The 12,998-nt window shown below is 42.2% G+C and overlaps 1 protein-coding gene across 1 annotated transcript in view; it reads left to right on the top strand.

Annotated features, from left to right (window-relative positions):
- CRYBB2 (crystallin beta B2) overlaps nt 1–12,998 on the top strand; it is a 56,176-nt gene that overhangs the window by 26,916 nt on the left and 16,262 nt on the right. Inside the window, exons 3-4 of the mRNA XM_078666076.1 lie at nt 9,102–9,220; nt 12,275–12,407. Coding sequence (XP_078522202.1) covers nt 9,102–9,220; nt 12,275–12,407 — 252 coding nt within the window. The remainder of the gene's footprint in view (nt 1–9,101; nt 9,221–12,274; nt 12,408–12,998) is intronic.

The following is a 12,998-nucleotide window of genomic DNA, read 5'->3' as shown; positions in this document are numbered from 1 at the left end:
TTGATAACACATCTTATAGGAAAGGTGTTTTTTAAATCCTGTGTTTGAGGATAGCACTTTTAGAAAGTGGCTGTTCTCTTGTCTGACCTTTCTGTGTGCCTTGGCCTGTTTGTGAATTGACTGTCTGGTTTGTGAGTGACAGGGGCTGGGTGGCTCCCAGAGGCTGAGTGGGCCATCCCTGGGTTGAGTAGCTCCATCTGCATCTAGAGTGGTGGGAGAGGCTAGCACCTGGGCCTGAATAGGGCTGTACCTGCCTTCCACAATGCTGGCTCCACCTCCTGCTGGGCGGCTCACAACCCTGCCCCTCTCTCTGAAAGGAAAGTAGAAGCCAGGAAAACAAAGTGCTCAAAGAACACCCAGAACTGGTTCAGGCCAGGCTCAGAGCCCTCCTGCACAAAGGGAACAAAGACTTTTAGGGGTATAGGACCCCAGACTACAGAAAAATATATCATCCTGGAATCAAGAAGGAACCTCTGCCAAGGAGAAAGCTGGAAGACTGAAGAGGAAGGACTGTCCTGCTGTGTGTTTGTGGGCTGACCTGCAGTTGCTTTGCTGCCAAGGAGAGGGGAAGGACTTTGTTGTTTCTTTTCCCCTTGCTTGAAGAGATCTCCAAGGGCCTGAAGAGAGCTGGCCTCCTGTTAAGACGTCCCAGGAACAAAAGGACTTCACCCCAGCTTCCCGCTGAACTCTGCTGAGAGAGTTCTGCCCTTCCTGGAGTGCTGAATCCGACTGAGGGGGCCTCTGGAAGTTGTGGCCTGCTGTTTGGGAAGCTGGACAAGGAGAAACAAAGACAATTTGAAATTTTGACGCATTGCTCGCTTGCGGAGCGCATCCCCGACAGTGCGAGGAAATTCCCGCCGCCGCAAGGATCGAGATCGTTGCAGCGCCTCTCATCGCTGGGTGAAATCGCTGCACCGCTTGCTTGCAGACCGCATCACGTTGCTTCGAATATCGTCGCAAAGCCATCGCATCGAGGGGCTGCGAGAGGAGAAGATCGACGCGACCCGCGCATCGCCGCCACACCTGAGATCATCGCCATCCCAAAGATCGTCGCATCGTGCCTGTGCGAGACGCTTCCTACCGAACCTGCGCACCAGAATCCATACAAGGTATCGCATCCCTCCCCATACAGACTGGATTCGTCGCAACACGCCCGCTGCGTCCAGCGGGGCTGTCTCATCGCCTCCCTAGGGTCTCAGGAGTGACACATCGCTTGTTTTTCAACGCTGCAGCTTCATTTTGTAACTTTGTTGCATCTACAGGTACTTTGGGCTAAACGTGACGCAACTGTGGATTATTATATTGCAAACACTAGAACTATTTTAAAATCATATTCTTGAACTGTGTACGTTGGATTTTTGTCGTTTTGGTCTTCTTTAGTTTAGATGAAATGCTTCTATTTTTCTAAACTTCTGTGGAGTCCATTGATGGTGTTTTCACTGTGTTACTGTGAGTGTTGGAACAAATACTTTACACGTGGCCTTTGATAAGCCTGTCTGCTCGTGCAAAGCTACCAAGGGGGTGAGCAGGGGTTATCCACAGAATGTTCCCCCCTTACCCTGACTAGCGGCAAGGGTCCCTCTTTGTCACAAGTACCTACCTGTGCCAACTAGTGACCCCCAAATCTAACATGAGGTGTCCGTCGTATTTCACCAGAGATTTTTCATACACACAGATAAAAATGCATACACACTCTCTCCCCTAAAAGTCTTCAAAAATGTTGGTTATTTTACAAAATATTGTGTTTTCTCTAACTTCGTACCTGTATCAATTATCATTAATCTTCCTTTCAACTTCCCCTTTAGCCACTCTCATGTACTCTGCTTGTCGTATTATGTATATTAATATTATATGCCAGTGTGATTGTTAGGAAATCCGAACCTCCCCCGTCACCAATCTTACTGACCAAGCTATGACCCTGAGAGCAATCTGCTATCAAATTGTGTCATGTACTTTTCAATTGTTAATATGAGAATGAAACATTTGTTTGGGCTCTCAGTTAGAAAGGCTTGTTAGAGTATGTAAAAGAGTAATACAGGACTACTATTTTGAGTACACTTTCATGCCTTTTGTGAACCATACCGAAATTTCCAAACTCTAGTTAGTAAAAGTGAAAAATCCTTTCTATTTCTACTCACCGCACATTCATACTCCTTGAACAATCTCATTTTATTCTGGTTTGACATGTTTTGGGGTCAGTTCACAAAGGTATGTATGAGTACGTAAAATGGTACTACAGGAGTACCACTGTACTGTCTCCTTAGCACTGACGCGCTCACATACCTTTCCACCATAGTGCAAAGGTGTCTGAGTCATGTCTAGTAAAAAATACTATGCCTAGACAAACTTTAAAATGTTCATACCATGGATATGTGTTGTATAGTGTGTGCTTTAAAGGAAGGGCAACAGAATCAGCTGAAGTCAATGGCCAAAAGGGGGTCATTCATAAAACTGAGAAAACTTAGTCCAGATATTTCGGTGTAAATCATATAATAGACATTGAATCAAACAATTAGAATTAAACACAATCAAGTGTTTAACCATGTTGCCATGTGGTCCTTGTTGTTTCAATAATCTTGTGCGCATGTTAACGTGTGCATGTTAACTTTTCTGTCAGAAAACAATCAGAAGAATGTATCCATAAGCTGTAGAATTTGTTCTAATGGTAAGTAAATTCGAGAAGAGTAGTGGAGCTGTGAAACACTACAAACTACACACTGGGCATATGTGTGTCTGATTGCTTTTCTCTGTACCCCTACTGATGTGTTTTATTTTATAATTAATTAGGGCTCCCGGTTTTATGGTATTTATTTTTTTGCCATTTCCGTCGCAGAATGTCCCAAATATGCTTTAAAAGTGCTATCACAAGCCATTTGTCTCAGAGCCTTGCAGTTTCTGTCATATGCAAAGAGTGCTACATCCTCTCCCCCACTGAACCCCATTCTGCCCTTCTAAGAGAAACTCACACTCCCTTCAGCTACAACCCAATCGCGTCCTACTATAAACACCTAAAAGCAACTCAATTCAAACTATGCACTAGACAAGAGTAATTTGCTGCCCGAAAAAAAGTAACAACATTCAGGCAAAATTAAACACTTATAGGGAATACAACTTAAAGCTTTTACACTCATTATTCAGAAAGCTAAGGACATGAAAAGAAAAGTAGCGCTTGACTGGCAAACTCTGTAAGGTGGCGCTAATGTGTTTGGGTGTGAATAAAACCAATCTGGCCCCTTTGCAACTACTCTGTCTTGTTTTATTTAGTTATGTATTTAATATCCGTTTTTTTAAACCCTTTTTCTCTCCTCCGGAGGCCGCGTTTTGGAATAGAAAAATGTCAGGAAAAGACTTTTGTAAGACAAGTGTCCTTTTTTTGATCCATTTCACTGGGGAATGAATGACAGTAAGGAAAGGAAAGAACAGTCACGGTGTTCTGCAAGTGAGGAGCGCAACAAAGAGAGGGAGTAAGAGGAAGAAAGAAGGGGGGGCAGCAGAATTTGACACTGCCCTTGTCATGTACGGGCAAAAAGGAAGAGACAGCAATAGTTATGGGCTATGCAGTCTGGCCACAAACTCTGCAAATACTCTGCTTCTGAATCTCACTTAGTTACACCCTCTTCCCTGGGTGTGTCTGACTGAGCCCTGACTTCCAGCGCAGCCCGGGCTGAAAATATAGAATTGGGTTTCTTCTCTCCAGTGCCCAATCCCCCCTGTCCACCCCAGGAGTGAGATCGCAGCCCGAGACAAGGGAAGGGAGGGGGGGCTGAATGCCGTGAGTGTGAGAGTGAATCACCTCTCAGAGGTGGGGCGCTGAGAACAATGCAGGCCTCCTGGTGCTGACAACCACGGATCACCTGGGAGCTCACGGCACTGTGCCTCCTGCCACGACCCCCCATTGTGCAGGCACTTACTGAGTGCTAAAACAATTAACAGGATAGCAGGCATTGTGAGAGCGAGACGGAGGGGGGCTGCACACAACACAGTCCGACAAGCTGATGAGCTGAACCGGACAAACAGCAGCACCAGAGTGAATTATTTAGAAGTGGCCCATGTGATTACGCTCGAATCTGTGTGCCTTGGGCTCAGCTCTATGCGCTACCTTCCGATTCCTGCTTTTTGACACCCCGCCCCCCCCAACAGCGTACGCCACTGACTCCAGCCCAAGCCCCCGTACTTGCCTTTCTTTTGAAACGGCTGGCCAGGCTCACTCGAGGGACTTTGCTAACAAAAGGCCAGCAAAACTAACGCTGGTGTTTCGCTGTAGTGAAGGCAGCCACAGCCCTAGAAGCAGCAAGAGGGCGTGACAAGGCAACTCTGCTGGAGCACAGCAGCGCGTAAAATGTGCTAGTATTTTGCCGTTTTTACATATAAATAGAGACAAAGGAAAACATGTTTTCCGTCTGTATTTATATGTAAAAATCCGTTTAAACGGAAAACCGTGAGCCTTATTTATAATATATATAAAGTGAATGAAATAACTTTATTTTTCTACGCCTGTTGTTCATTATTTTTTTATTCATTTTGTTACCCATGATTGTTTTTTTATCCGTTCAATTGATTTATTTATCTGCGTTTATGATTTGATTCAATCCGCTATATCAAAGACGCTTAAATATCTGGACAGTGTACCCTGTTTCATGGATGCAGTATGATGCAGCACACATGCAAAGTTAGATAAGTTTGGAGAAATAAAAGCATTTCTCTTTTTTACGCCTGCCTCAAAGAGGTATTATTCTTTGGTGTTAAACCTGCTCTACTATTGTTACAAGCTAGGGCTTTGCAATCAAAAACCATTGGTGGTTCCATGGGAATACCCATGTATTACCCAGGGAACTCCCCCTTAACCCAAAGTAATGCAAAACAATGCAAACGCTGCCTTGCATTACTTTATGGGAACTTTCCAGCCTAAAACACAATTTGCACTGGAAAGTAAATTCCAAATAAACATTATGCACAAGTGATGCAAACCCGGTGCAAACTGTTAGTAGATCTGCCCCAGTATATGAAAACCACAGTCGTAGCCTCTTCCCTTCGGTTTGCCTCAGTGCAAACAGTTAACTTCTGCAGCCAATAAGAGCTGTTCGCCAGATTGCCAATTCGGTGCTTTCAGATGAGCGATAGAGTTGACCCCCAAATCACCTTTGATGAACAGGATGAGCGCATACAATTGGAACAATGCAATAGGCAGCACAGAAAGTCGACTTCATCGATGAAAAATGCCCGACTCTGCCTACATTCTCTCACTGTGCATCAAATACCAGCTGGATGAAATCCCGTCTGTGTTTTCAAAGAAAACTGCTGACATTTTAGCTTCGGCTCGCTAACCTTGCCACTGCACGTGACTTTGCTGTGTCCACGCGAGAGCCTCTTTTTTTAAAAACATTTGTAATTCATTCTGGTATACCAGTCCCCCTATAGAATAACATTGTACTAAGTCAAATGAAATGAAACACATTTGTTCTCATATTCAGGGACAGACTGAGAGAGAAAATAGGCACTGGCCCCAAAATAAAAGTGGTCCCATAAGTAAATTAGAAAGCTAAAAAAGAGATAATGCAATAGTGTTGCAGTAATCCACGCCTCCATGCTTCCCAATGCCTTCTCAAATTTACCATGGCTATTCTGCTAATAAACACCACAGTTTCCATAAGCCAGTCTAGCTTGCCACACAACTGATTCAAACAAGAATTTGCAATGCAATAGGTCTCCCATTAACAAGAGTTTAAGCTATAGGCAATGGAATAGTTTAAACCCTGGCAAATGCGAGACCTATTGCATTGCAAATATTTGTTTTTTTCACTAGCGCCCATGCAGCGCTTACACATTCATGAAGGCTGCACCCCTTTCTTTAAACAAGCCACGTCTAAAGAAAGGGGCGTGCTCACCGACTTATAAAGCATACCATGTAACAACACCAGTAAAAGGTCCAGTCGTTATGGGAGGTAACAAATGCAGACAAGGCGGTACCAAGGAGGACTAATAAGCCTAATTATGACTCGGAAGTCAGCGTTTACAAAGGACAATGACGCAAGCCAGTTACAAATATGGGCACAGAGCGCTCGGGGCTTCAAAGCCATACTCCACTATTGCACTATAGGTCTCACCATATAGACAAAAGGGTCAGTGTGTGGGACATCCCCGATCGAGTGCCTGCAGTCTCATACAATTGTCTCATTACACGCCAACCAGTACTGTTGTATTTGAGCCATAATAGGTGGTAGAATGTGCCATTTGATATCCTTCTGATTTGAAATTGGATGAGTGTAAAAACACTTTTTTTTATCCACTTCTGTCACATCTCCACACAAAATGGGAAATCATTACCCTAAACCTACCAGCATTTCCCTAAGGATTCAAGAAAGCGCATGTGGTGTCCGCACGCACAGAGGAAAGGGGGAAAGTGAAGAGGAAAGACCATAGGGTAACATGAGCATGATACTTGACAAAACATGAGCAACATATTATAGCAGCTTAAAACGCTAACTCATGAAGATATTACACCCTCCCTGATAGCACCTTCTTTCGGACACATTAGAGCCTCCTGTTTTTACTGCAAGTATAGAAGTGCTGAAATGTATTGTATTGGGAATGCATTTAAGCATTTTATTGAGTAAAAAAAGAAAGAATTATTTACAAAAATGAGGGCCTCCTGTTAGTCCTCCTCATTAAAGCCCTCCACTTCTTCTTCTACTGTTATACCTTCTGTTTTACAATACTGCCTTGGTCATCACACGTTCAAAAGAAAGATTATTCTACCATGGGGTATATTCCAGAAAAGTCTCCCTGTTGTGACATGTCTATTTAGGGTACAGCGTAGCTCAAAGTAAACCAATAACTGTGTCTTTCACACCTCATGCTCCAAACTCAACTTGAATAAGGGACACACCCCACACATCTCTCAACCTAGATAAAATCACCAGGTCTTATTCCCTGAATCCATTCCATGAATCCCTGCAAACCATTGAAGTCTTTCATGAAGTTCCCAGATCACAATGGGGCTTCCCCAGTTATTCGCTGTCGCCATTCAATATGGTAGGTGGCCACATTCCAGGCTTTAATAAAAATTCTGAACGCATAGTGTGCATATCACCCATGTCTCATCATTTACTAATACATTCTCAAACATGTTTCATCCTTCACCTTGAAGGCCCATTTATTAATCTCTGGCATTAATCACTATCAAGCGTGCCACCAGCAAATAATTACATAGGTTACGTAGGGCAAACACCCAACGGTAAAAGTGCAATCCTGGGCACACTGCCTTTCCACATTAAACTCCATAAGACAGCATCCACTTATTTGAAAAAAACATATGAGATCCAAAAGAGAGCATTTTTTGAAAAACTAATGACAGCTCAATAGTTTGGTCATTTTAAAAAGTGCTTCTGGTACAACCGGGAATAGTGCAAGGATTTCCCACCTAGCTGTCTCTGTCCAAAAACGACCCATTAACGAATATTGTTTGCTTTCATAACATTTATTTTGATCCCTGCTTATGTATATCACCGGATATATAAATCCCTCTGATTTTAATCTAAGCAGGGTTGCCACATTAATTGCAGGTCAACATTCAACTACTAGGTATAATACAGACCTCTGCCTGTAAGTGACTTGTACTACATCCTTAATAGATTGCTTTACTCTTCCATAGCTGCCACACTTCTGATTCCTCAACATATGAAGTGATGCTCGGCTGGGCGTTCATTCTTGGTTAAGGCCAAAAAGAATAAATGGCCTTCCACTTGTCCTTAGGTTGGAACCAGACCATCTGGCCTTCAATAAATCCCTTAAGTCTTTGCGCTTTATTGCACTGTAATTGATTCTTTCTTTCCCGCAAATGTTTTTTTATTGCAGATGTTCTAGCATCAGGACACCCTTCTGAGTAACAATTCCACTGTGCAAATAAATAATAATTCTAAATCCCCAAAATGGCCAGAAATATTAAACACCTCCAATAATGTTATTATAGTATGATTCGGATCTTTAATGCATAATAAAATATTGTCAATGTATTGGGGGATCCTGTATTCCCATCTTGAACAACAGCTGACTCACTTAAAAGGTGGGCCACCTGATACTAATGGATCGAGTATTAAGATAAACAATATTGGAGAGAGGGGAACCACGGTTGGTCCCTCTTTGTAGAAGGAAAGTATGTGACAACATTCCATTCACCCTAACACTGGCCAATAGGGAGTTACACAGGAGTTTGATCCATGTCAGGATATTAGGGCCCTGGCCCACTTTTTCCAGCAGTGGGAATTTAGCAACCACTTGAAAGGGTCCAAGCCTTTGAGCATCACTGACAATATTGTCATTGGTTCAGTTACCCATCTAGTCAAAGCAATTGTGTAGTCTTCCAAATGTAACTGTAAAGGCTCTATTTGGCATAAACCTCGATCTATCAGGGCTTATCAGAGCTTCTACCACTCCTGCGGGAGGATTGGACACATTTTGGTGAGGGTTTCGGTTTCAAAATGTGTTGGAAAATTTGTCAGTAGGACTCACATCTGTCTTTAAATTAACTTTTTCTAAAGATAAGAACCACAGTGCTCATTCTTAGATCTTCTTGTATTATTTCCTCATGCAGCACATCACAGAAGGCCCTGGTAAGAAAAGGCACAATACGGCTATGCATCTTCTTAAGTAGCTCCAATGGGAGACCATTGAGCCTTAAGAACTTCCCCAATTGAAGGTTGGAAAATGTCTCCATAACCTCATCGTATGTGATTTCTGCTTCAAATCTTTCTCTATTGCCCTTTCCCAACACTAGAAGTGCATCTACAAAAGTTGAAATATCATCATTGTTTTTATGGGATTTTGGCGAATCATAGAAGAACCAGACATAATCTGCGGATATGCACAAAAATGTATCATTATTACCAACCCCTACTTATCCACTATTTCTTAAATTCACCTGTTCGCCAAATCTATCCTGCCAGCCACATCCAGCAGTTTGTCTGCCTTATTTATTGTATTATATTGATGTCATTGTGCATTCATATAGTCTTCCATAGCTTCATTTTCTGCTAGCTCACTGCTTTTCTCTCATTTCACAGTTATACATTATCAACTCCTCTCGCTTCTCTTTTGATATTTAGATCGTCATCTTTGAACAGGAGAATTTCCAAGGCCGCAGCCACGAACTTAATGCCCTCTGCACCAGTTTGAAGGAGGCTGGAATGGAGAAGGTTGGCTCCATCTTGGTACACTCTGGACCGTATGTATCTTTCCACCTAATGTATTTACACAGGCTAAGGGAAGAATTGCATATTTGGACAGATTGTGTTGAGAAGGCTACTACGGCTGATGTGCAAAGACATACAATGGAATAAATGTCATCCTAACTGGAACCAAATGTAATTGGCTGGGTATTATGACTCAACATAGACTGTCTCTTGACAATTATATAATTGAATGTATACTTTCAAATTCAAATGACATTATACCACTAATTACAATTGAAGGAAGAGGCTGTGGTGCTCTGTCACCATTTCTCTAGAGCATCCATTAGCGGGTGTGCCTCGGATATCGAGGTAGGAATCTCTATGTCACCAAACATGGACACAATATCGAAGCATAAAATACCAAAAGATAAGTAAGTATAGATTTTCCATGCCTACCTCCACATATATGTACCTTGATGATATGTATATCCTAAAAGTGCATGGATGTGGAGATAAGAATAGCAAATCTCTACTTCCTGTATATGCACTTACCTTTCTATAATTTCTCGCTAGATATTCTGTCCATGATATTAGTATATCTCGATATTCTGAGCATCGATATTACATAGTACAGTCCATTAGGGAAGAGCCATACTTCAGATTTTTGGGGGATTGAATGATCTATGCAGCCATCTAAAATATCAAAGTGACATGTGCCTCTCTTCCACTTGAGATGTGCCATAGAAAGGCAAGAAGATAGAAATATGTTGGCTGACTAGTGGTAACTCTCTGGTGTCAAAATTGGAAAAAATTGGAAAACAATTAACAGAAATGTTATTGCAACAACATAACTGGATCAGTATGGGAATGTGTACTGTGGTCATTTAAGGACCCAAGAAAATGTGTTGGGTGCAACCTTCCTTTCAGCTTTTTTTGGATGGGAAGTCCTGCCTAAAAGATTGGTTATCATGCCCTATTTCTGAAGCCTAAATACACCCATGACTAGAATTTAAGTGGTAAATGACTTCCACGAAGAAGCATTGAAAAAGTAATTCATTCTGGCTTTAATGCGCTAACATACTAATTGCAGACATGCATATTACCATTTGTCATTTGACTTAGCTAATACTTGTTAAAGTACAACAAACTCCTTCTTTGACCTTCATTCTCTAACTTACTAAGTTATGTCACCTGTACCCCAACAGATATAAAGTAATTTGTTTTTCTTTAATGAAAATATATCCAAGGTTCTTGAAGAAATGTTCTGCTTGATTCATTAGCAGCAGAAGAGCATTTTCACATCTTTTGAGTAAAACTGAATCATCAGCATACAGTACTACTTGTATTTGAATGCCATTTACTTTTGAGAAGGCCTGTGCTTCTTCCCTAAGTATATCCAAGGGTCGTTGATAGACAAACCGTAGAGCACCAGGATTAGCAAGTATCCTTGCTTGACTCCCCTGTTCATCTAAAATCTCCTGGGTACAGTGCTTAATTTGCAAAAGAATGAGTGCCGATCTCTGGAGCTCTGCTCAGAAGCCTGTGTGTGGTTGGTGCAATTAAACATTGGCCCGCCGAGTACCGAGGCTGGTAGTCAGCATACATCAATAAACGATTAACCTTCCACCAACTGACCAAACACCTATGAAACTCCTCCCTATTCCTCACAGACTCCCCCCCAGGATCCGCAGAGGCAACAGTGGAGAATGCTCCTTCTCACACCTGGCAGTCAAAGCTTGGCATGACCTTGCCCTGCAGGTTAGGGCCACCTCATCACTCAGGGAATCCAGGAAAGGAATCAAGACGAGGCTGTTCAAATGAACAGATCACCACAAAGCAGCTAGCATTTCCAGTGCCTTGAGACCCTCATGGGTGATTTGCAGCGCTTTATTAATCCTGATTGATTGATTGATTGAGTCTTGAATCCACTGTATTCTTCTATAGCGAACTACCAGACATTGCCTGCACCTTTATCTCAGTCGTTCAGGTCCCTGCTTTCTCCCTTTGTGATGTTTTTGCCATCCTTCTTTTCCTCCGTCTTCTGATCTTGTGTGTTTTCCCTCTCTTGCACTCAGTAAATATCTGAAAATTATGTGCCGGTCCCCAAAAATAAGTACTGGTGCCCCACACTGGAAGCCACTGATTCAAATTAAAAACTGCCTGGGTAGTAGCCCTGGTTTTTTTTATCAGGCTTATACTGTTTAGGAACGGCACATCACTGAAATGAGATGAACTAGGTGAGCAGTCAAACCGCATTTATTTAGCCTTTCCCAGAAATGTTTTCTTTGGACCGACTGAACGGTTGGGAGAATTAGAAGAAAGCAGCATAACAGGGCCTTCTTTCTGATGGCATATTTGTTCATCAAGAATTATAAAATAAAACTTGGTCAACGGTGGCGAAACTTTCCCTGAATCCACCTTGTACCAAGGACAGCACACGTTCGTCTTCTGTCCATGTGTCGACTCAATTCAATATGATTTTAGTGAAAGTTTTCCCTTCTTTATCTATGAAATGTATGGGTGGGTAGCACTGGGGATCATGTACGTCTCCTTTGTTATAAGGGGACATTAGTGTTCCATCCAAAAGGTTGAAAAGATTAGATTTGCTCAACTGTAATGGAATATTTATTCCAATATTTGGGTCCACTAAAGGTGATTTTATTTAAAAAAAGGTATTTGGAATTAGATTTCCAGGTTCATATTCATTTCACCTCTAGAAGAACATGCCTATCTAAGTCATCGTTAAAAAAAAGAAACCGTGCACAGCCTTTGGGTACTTTAGAATCGAAGAGAGGAAAAGAAAACCGAAATGAATTGAAGTATCAGAAAAATCGACCTAAAATGATAAGCCATTGGAGAATAAAGAAGGAAGAAGCATTACATTAACTTCCCTTTTCTTGAATTATTAAAGTTATACGAGTCTGTATTTTAAAGCACATGAGTCCTATTGTGCCACAAAAAGGTGCAACCTTAGTTATATCGCTGAATATTGAGTAATTTACAGTTCTTTGATCACGAAAACGTTTGGCATTTATGTGAAAGAAACAAAGTCGTTCAGTTGTTTTGTACATGGAAATGAATGAATTAAAATGTCTCTTCTCTCACAGCTGGGTCGGATACGAACATGCAAACTGCAAAGGGGAACAGTTTGTGTTCGAAAAGGGAGAGTACCCGCGCTGGGATTCCTGGACTAACAGCCGAAGAAGCGACAGCATATCCTCCCTCCGACCCATCAAAGTGGTAAGGAAATTATAACTAAATACACACAGTGGTGGCTGCTGAAAGAGGCGGGCGCCTTACTGTCCTCGTATTACCATAAATGAGTGCATCAGGCATGACGCATGATCTATTTCTTCTAAAAGTGTGAGGGAAACATTGGGTCAACTTGCGAATTTTCAAACGCAGTTTTCACAGAAATTGAAGCCATGGGCTCTGAAAGGGCTCTCAATAAATAATCAGGGGCATATTATCAAGGGGGTTTATCTCCGCTTTTTTGGCTTTAAAAGCCAAGAAAGCGGAGATAAAATTATCTCCCTATTACCTAGCTGTCGCTAACACCAGTTAGCGACAGCTAGTAGGAGATAGCGACCATCTTGGGCCCCACTTTGCATGTCAGTGATATTTATCACTAATGACATGCAAAGTGGGCGTGCCAAGATGTTAGCGACTGGAAACAGTCGCTAACAGCGCTATCTCCTATTACCAACTTTTGGAGATATTCGCGCTAAGCGCGAATATCTCCAAAAGCTAACACCTGCCCTGAGCAGTTGTTAGCCATGTTATCCAATGGGAGGTGGATAACATGGCTAAGAGCATTAGCGCGGTACTGCA

This window comes from Lissotriton helveticus, chromosome 11 (assembly GCF_964261635.1).
Source record: "Lissotriton helveticus chromosome 11, aLisHel1.1, whole genome shotgun sequence".
NCBI lineage: Eukaryota > Metazoa > Chordata > Amphibia > Caudata > Salamandridae > Lissotriton > Lissotriton helveticus.
This window is presented reverse-complemented; position numbering and strand designations above follow the sequence as displayed.